The following is a 7,892-nucleotide window of genomic DNA, read 5'->3' on the forward strand; positions in this document are numbered from 1 at the left end:
GTGACCTGGTGGGTGGGGTTGGAGGAGGATTGATGGACACGTGACCTGGTGGTTGGGGTTGGAGGAGGATTGATGGACACGTGACCTGGTGGGTGGGGTTGGAGGAGGATTGATGGACACGTGACCTGGTGGGTGGGGTTGGAGGAGGATTGATGGACACGTGACCTGGTGGGTGGGGTTGGAGGAGGATTGATGGACACGTGACCTGGTGGTTGGGGTTGGAGGAGGATTGATGGACACGTGACCTGGTGGGTGGGGTTGGAGGAGGATTGATGGACACGTGACCTGGTGGTTGGGGTTGGAGGAGGATTGATGGACACGTTACCTGGTGGGTGGGGTTGGAGGAGGATTGATGGACACGTGACCTGGTGGGTGGGGTTGGAGGAGGATTGATGGACACGTGACCTGGTGGGTGGGGTTGGAGGAGGATTGATGGACACGTGACCTGGTGGGTGGGGTTGGAGGAGGATTGATGGACACGTGACCTGGTGGGTGGGGTTGGAGGAGGATTGATGGACACGTGACCTGTATGAACTGTGGTGTAATCTCTCTCATGTCTTGCAGGAAGCCGTCTATCACCCCGAGGTCAACCATGATGTGCGTATCCGGGCCACGCGATTTGGCAAGGAGTGCGCTATGGGCTACCTACAACTCCTGGAACACGTGTTACAGGTGAGAGCGCCACATGTCTGTGTAAGGGATACATGGGAGGCCCATCTCCTCGTCTGTCTCTTATCACATGGGAGGCCCATCTCCTCGTCTGTCTCTTATCACACGGGAGGCTCATCTCCTCGTCTGTCTCTTATCACATGGGAGGCCCATCTCCTCGTCAGTCTCTTATCACATGGGAGGCCCATCTCCTCGTCAGTCTCTTATCACATGGGAGGCTCATCTCCTCGTCTGTCTCTTCTCACATGGGAGGCTCATCTCCTCGTCTGTCTCTTATCACACGAGAGGCCCATCTCCTCGTCTGTCTCTTATCACATGGGAGGCCCATCTCCTCGTCTGTCTCTTATCACACGGGAGGCTCATCTCCTCGTCTGTCTCTTATCACATGGGAGGCCCATCTCCTCGTCAGTCTCTTATCACATGGGAGGCTCATCTCCTCGTCTGTCTCTTCTCACATGGGAGGCCCATCTCCTCGTCTGTCTCTTATCACACGGGAGGCTCATCTCCTCGTCTGTCTCTTATCACACGGGAGGCCCATCTCCTCGTCTGTCTCTTATCACACGGGAGGCCCATCTCCTCGTCTGTCTCCTTTCACATGGGAGGCCCATCTCCTCGTCTGTCTCTTATCACACGAGAGGCCCATCTCCTCGTCTGTCTCTTATCACACGGGAGGCCCATCTCCTCGTCTGTCTCTTATCACATGGGAGGCCCATCTCCTCGTCTGTCTCTTATCACACGGGAGGCTCATCTCCTCGTCAGTCTCTTATCACATGGGAGGCTCATCTCCTCGTCTGTCTCTTCTCACATGGGAGGCCCATCTCCTCGTCTGTCTCTTATCACACGGGAGGCTCATCTCCTCGTCTGTCTCTTATCACACGGGAGGCCCATCTCCTCGTCTGTCTCTTATCACACGGGAGGCCCATCTCCTCGTCTGTCTCTTATCACATGGGAGGCCCATCTCCTCGTCTGTCTCTTATCACACGAGAGGCCCATCTCCTCGTCTGTCTCTTATCACACGGGAGGCCCATCTCCTCGTCTGTCTCTTATCACACGGGAGGCCCATCTCCTCGTCTGTCTCTTATCACATGGGAGGCCCATCTCCTCGTCTGTCTCTTATCACACGAGAGGCCCATCTCCTCGTCTGTCTCTTATCACACGGGAGGCTCATCTCCTCGTCTGTCTCTTATCACCTGTCACTCTTTCTCTGGCAGATCCTCCATAAGCCGACTGCAGACATGAAGCATCAGCTGACCGGGTTCTCCAAGCAAGTCGCGGGTTCCGTGACGGAGCTGATCCAGGCCGCCGAGGCGATGAAAGGTAGAGTGCTCCGCCCTTTGCTCCCTCTCCCCCCCCCCGCAGAGTCATGTGATCTCCTATTGGTTGCTCGCTTTTTTTATGGGAGTGTCTGTGAACGTCGGCCCAGTGGAGACCAACGCTCGTCGCTGAATTATTAATATCTGATCTCTATAACCCCTCCCCCCAGGCACAGAATGGGTGGATCCCGAGGACCCCACCGTCATTGCCGAGAACGAGCTGTTGGGCGCAGCGGCAGCGATAGAAGCAGCAGCCAAAAAATTGGAGCAGCTGAAACCTCGTGCTAAACCCAAGGTAAGACTCCGCCCACTCCTAACCTCTGGATTTATAACCCAATCACAACATTATGTATCATGAGGTCGCTCTGCAGGGGCGGGACATTTGATGATGGAGATTCTCTCTTACAGCAAGCAGATGAGAGTCTGAACTTCGAGGAGCAAATCCTGGAGGCGGCCAAGTCCATCGCAGCCGCCACCAGCGCACTCGTCAAAGCTGCGTCCGCCGCCCAGCGTGAACTGGTGGCCCAGGGCAAGGTAAGTGTCTGCTGTTCTCCTCCTTATCTCCCCCCCCCCCCAGAGTCTGTTCTCCCAATCCCCCCCCCCCCAGAGTCTGTTCTCCTTACCCCGGCCTACTCTGTCGTCGTCCTTATCACCTCGAATCTGTTCTACTTTCCCTCGCCCCGAGTCTGTTGTCCCCGTTCCCCCCCCAGTCTGTTGTCCTCCCTCCCCCGAGTCTGTCCGCCCCCCCCCCCCCGAGTCTGTTCTTTCCTCCTGCCCCCCCCCCGAGTCTGTTCTTTCCTCCTGCCCCCCCCCCCCCGAGTCTGTCCTCCTCTGTCTACATTCCTTCTTTGTGTCCGCATTCACTCCTCCTCCTCGCCCCCTAATGATCTATTCCTTCTTCCCCACCCACTAATGTTTCTCCTTCCCCCCTCACCCTCACACCCTCTGCCATTCTTCCTTCTTCTTGCCTCCTGATGATCAATTCCTCCTTCCCTTCACCCTCTGCCTTTCCTTCTCTCCCCCCTCCCACCCCCTGATGTTCCTCCTCCTCATCCTCTGCCATTCTCTTTCTTCTCCTGCAGGTTGGAGCCATTCCAGCGAACGCTATAGATGATGGTCAGTGGTCTCAGGGACTTATATCTGCTGTAAGTATGTCCAGGCTGTCAGTCTGGTCTTGTATGAGGAGATGGTGGGCTCTCGGATCTCATACATTTCTCTTGTTTTTAGGCTCGAATGGTTGCTGCTGCCACCAGTAACCTGTGTGAAGCGGCGAATTCCGCAGTGCAGGGCCACGCCAGCGAGGAGAAGCTGATTTCATCTGCCAAGCAGGTGGCCGCATCTACAGCTCAGCTTCTGGTGGCCTGTAAGGTGAAGGCCGACCACGATTCGGAGGCCATGAAGAGGCTGCAGGTGAGAGGGGACAGGATGGTGAAGGGCACAGGATGGTGGGAGCACAGGATGGGGAAGGACGCACAATGTTGTGAGCACAGTATGGTGAGGGTGTGGAATCGGGAAAGACACAGGCCTGGGGGCTCAGGACGGTGGGGAAAGCTCGGAGTGGGGGGGGCGGCACAGGACTGTGGGGAGGGTTTAGGACGGTGGGGAGAGCTCGGGTTGGGGAGGGCTTGGGACGGTGGGGAGGGCTCCAGGTGGTGAGAGGGGCTCAAGATGGTGGGGAATGCTCAGAACAGGGGGGGCAGTGTGGAGAGTTTAGGACGGTGGGGAGGGCTCAGGATGATGGGAGGGGCTCAGGACGGTGTGAAAAACTCCGGACGGGGTTGCTCGGGAAGGGGGGCGGCACAGGACTGTGGGAAAAGCAGCCCAGGACGGTGGGGAGGGCAGCTCGGGGACGGTGGGGAGGGCTCAGGACGGTGAGAAAAGCCGCTCGGGACGGTGGGGAGAGCTCGAGAGCTTGGGACAGTGAGAAAAGCGGCTCGGGACGGTGGGGAGGGCTCGGGACGGTGGGGAGGGCTCGGGACGGTGGGGATGGCTCAGGACGGTGAGAAAAGCGGCTCGGGACGGTGGGGAGGGCTCGGGACGGTGGGGAGAGCTTGGGATGGGGGAGGGTGCAGGACAGTGACATGGTGGCAGAACTGGACCCTCCGGTGTTTTGTGTCTCCAGGTTGCCGGGAACGCGGTGAAGAGAGCGTCGGACAATTTGGTGAAGGCGGCAAAGAAAGCGGCAGCATTCCAGGAACACGATGAGACGGTGGTGGTGAAGGAGAAGATGGTGGGCGGCATCGCACAGGTACGGCACCTCCCCCGATGTACACAGCACGTGTATAGCCGCCATCCCTTCGGCACGTGTATGGGCTCTGGGGCTTCTAGCACACCGATGGGAAGGAACGTATATACATCACATGACAGGCCAATAACCAATCAGCGTTTTGTCTCTGCAGATTATCGCGGCTCAGGAGGAAATGTTACGGAAGGAGCGGGAGCTGGAGGAAGCTCGGAAGAAGCTGGCGATGATCCGACAACAGCAGTACAAGTTCCTTCCCTCGGAGCTCCGAGAGGATTCGCAGAACTGAGCTCCGCCCCCTCCCTCTGACCACTGCAGGCGTAACCGGCTTCCCCCGCTCACTAATCGTTCTTGCACACGTGCCTCCAGTAGCAGAGACTTTATTATCCAGCGGCATGCTGGGTGTCGGGGCCACTCCTCCTCCTTTTTCCCATAATCCTGTGCTGTCCCAGTGGGCGGAGCTCGCCCACTCTCAGATTACGTTGTAACGGTTCATATTGTACAGGCAGTGCCTTATCGCCCTGACGCTGGCTGCTAACCCCCCCCCCCCCCCCCCATCGTGCTTTAATATATTAATCTGTGCCTTGCTGACCCCCCTATGCTCCTCCCAGTGCGCTGAGTGAGTGTCGTGTGATTGGTGGAATCTGTGTGTGTGTGGCTCTGTCGGCCCCTCCCCCCTCGTCTTCACCTCAAGTCTATTTCATGCCAAAAGTGCCTAAACGTGCAATGCACAATCATAGTGTTACCGCCGCCGCGCGTCCCGCGTCATTTCTATGGAAATATCTATTTTTATTTTACATTTGTTGAGATTTCTATGCTGTATGTCGGACCGGCCGCGGTCCCCTTCCAATGGCTCCACCAAAAAAAAGTGTTATAAGCAATAAATATTCTCACCTGGAGCTCCTCCCCCTTCTCTGCGTCCTTTTTTTGGCGCTCCGGCAGCCATCTTGGTTCTGTGATTTTGGTGGGTTTTGTTTCCTGGAATTTCTCTGACTGATGTAAAGTCCGTTCATTGAAGGACACGGCTTCACCGGGTGGGTTCAATGTCGCCACCTTCAGGTGCAGCTTCAACTAAAAGCGCGCCTAAGGGGGCGGCGGCCAAACTGAAAAACAAATGTTCTCTTCCGTTCATTGGAGGACACAGCAGAGCTTCATGACAGTAGGAGGTGTGATGGGGCAATTGTTGGTTCAGGGTCAATGGTCCCCGGGGGAGATCAGCCTTCCCAGGTTAGGGTGGGATGGGGGCATACATTGGAGGGGTGGGTGGTATGGGGCATACATTGGGTGTGGGGCATACATGGTGGTGTAACAGAACATCCCACACTGCGCTTGAGTGCTACCGTCATATACCGTTTCCTATCAGTCTGGATATAGAGATCAGATATTCCAGCTGCTCACAAGCACACAACGAGATGAGACTTGTTTGTCTGCTGAACATGGAGAACCAAGAATACAATCTTATATACAGTTAGAGGAGGTAACCAGAACATAAATTAACATTAGCTAATTAACTAATCATTTACCCAGACGAGGCAACTCCGAGATATGACCTTTCAGGGTAGACGTCCCGTCTCCTCGCTCACCTGCTATACAATACACATTATCATAAGTGTAAACTCAGGACATCTTCACACAATAGCAGGGTCAATTAGCACAGAGAACACACAGATGGCTGGAGGTGACAGCATTAGCATCTCCTTACACTGTATGTCCCAACAGTATGAATCAGTCACTCTAATGGCATATACAGGGTCCCCAGGCATACAGCTCACAAAGAGCACCCCTCCCCCAATGCCAGGGCCCATGATCGCAAGGCAAGAGGCGAGCATTCAGTCCCCTCCAAAAGCCTCTGTCACAGGGGGGTAGGCCATACATTGAGGTGGGGCATACATGGGGGGTGGGATGGGGCATACATCGGGCGGGTTGGATGGGGCATACATTGGGGTGGGGCATATATCGGGGGGTGGGATGGGGGCCATACATCGGGCGGATGGGATGGGGGCTATACATCGGGCGGGTGGGATGGGGCATACATCTGGGGGGGGATGGGCCATACATCAGGCAGGTTGGATGGGGCATACATTGGGGGGGTAGGCCATACATTGGGGTGGGGCATACATCCGGCAGGTTGGATGGGGCATACATTGGGGGGGTAGGCAATACATTGGGGTGGGGCATACATCGGACGGGTTGGATGGGGCATACATCGGGGGGGGATGGGGCATACATCAGGCGGGTTGGATGGGGCATACATTGGGGGGGGGTAGGCCATACATTGGGATGGGGCATACATTGGGCGGGTTGGATGGGGCATACATCGGGCAGGTTGGATGGGGCATACATTGGGGGGGTAGGCAATACATTGGGGTGGGGCATACATCGGGCGGGTTGGATGGGGCATACATCGGGGGGGGATGGGGCATACATCAGGCGGGTCGGATGGGGCATACATTGGGGGGGGTAGGCCATACATTGGGGTGGGGCATACATCGGGCGGGTTGGATGGGGCATACATCGGGCGGGTTGGATGGGGCATACATTGGTGGGGGGGTGGGGTGGGGCATACATTGGGGGGGTGGGATGGGGCATACATCGGGGGGGCATACATCAGGGGGGGTGGGTGGGCTATACATCAGGCGGGTTGGATGGGCCATACATTGGGGTGGGGCATACATCGGGCGGGTGGGATGGGGCATACATCAGGCGGGTAGGCCATACATTGGGGTGGGGCATACATCGGGCGGGTTGGATGGGGCATACATTGGGGGGGTGGGATGGGGCATACATCAGGCGGGTTGGATGGGGCATACATTGGGGTGGGGCATACATCGGGCGGGTGGGATGGGGCATACATCAGGCGGGTAGGCCATACATTGGGGTGGGCCATACATCGGGCGGGTTGGATGGGGCATACATTGGGGTGGTTGGATGGGGCATACATCGGGGGGGGGGGGGGTGGGGTGGTGCATACATCGAGGGGGTGGGATGGGGCATACATTGGGGGGGTGGGGCATACATTGGGGGGGTTGGATGGGGCATATATTGGGGGGGTAGGGTGGGATTGGGAAAACATCAGGGAGTACCTGTGATACAAAGTGATTAAAACATCTCCACAACATGGCTCCAAGATCCACTTCCAGAGGCGTAACTAAGAACCTTCAGGGCCCCCCGGGCAAGAAACCATGAATGACCCCCGCTGGGGCCCTTCCCTCCGAGTCCAGTGGCAGAACGCCAGGGCCCGGTCACAACCTTTGTGACCCCGGGTAGTTACAGCACAAATCTCTGCCCCTCTATTCCCCCTCCAAGCACAAGACCCCCTCAACACCCCCTCCCCCCATCACACCTCCTCTTTCCCCTCATATTTCCTATCCTAGAACATATTCCCCCTCTGAGCCCGCCCAATCCCCTCCCTAGCAGCACAAATCCCCCCTTTCCAACACAAATCCTCACCCCCAAATACCCCCACTTAACATTTCCCCCCCATCCCAGCAGCATGATTCCTCCTTCCCAAGGAACAACGCCCCCACCCCCTTCTCCTAGCTCAAATCGCCTCATTCCCCTAAATTTCCCCTTCCAACATAAATCAATATCCCTCTTCACATAACCGTATCCCAATCCGAGTAGCAATGAATCCTCCATCCCAGGCACAACCCCCCCCCCCCCCTTCT

General features: G+C 56.8%; 1 protein-coding gene across 2 annotated transcripts in view; it reads left to right on the forward strand.

The window, feature by feature from the left end:
- Window positions 1–5,130, forward strand: part of TLN1 (talin 1) — a 107,134-nt gene extending 102,004 nt beyond the window's left edge. For both annotated transcript variants that reach the window (XM_040335776.1, XM_040335777.1), the window contains 8 exons: window positions 565–672; window positions 1,881–1,986; window positions 2,153–2,277; window positions 2,391–2,516; window positions 3,065–3,127; window positions 3,210–3,392; window positions 4,105–4,230; window positions 4,382–5,130. In XM_040335776.1, coding sequence (XP_040191710.1) covers window positions 565–672; window positions 1,881–1,986; window positions 2,153–2,277; window positions 2,391–2,516; window positions 3,065–3,127; window positions 3,210–3,392; window positions 4,105–4,230; window positions 4,382–4,513 — 969 coding nt within the window. In that variant the 3' untranslated portion in view covers window positions 4,514–5,130. The remainder of the gene's footprint in view (window positions 1–564; window positions 673–1,880; window positions 1,987–2,152; window positions 2,278–2,390; window positions 2,517–3,064; window positions 3,128–3,209; window positions 3,393–4,104; window positions 4,231–4,381) is intronic.
- The last annotated feature ends 2,762 nt before the right edge of the window (window positions 5,131–7,892 follow it).

This window comes from Rana temporaria, chromosome 1 (assembly GCF_905171775.1).
Source record: "Rana temporaria chromosome 1, aRanTem1.1, whole genome shotgun sequence".
In the NCBI taxonomy this organism is placed as follows: domain Eukaryota; kingdom Metazoa; phylum Chordata; class Amphibia; order Anura; family Ranidae; genus Rana; species Rana temporaria.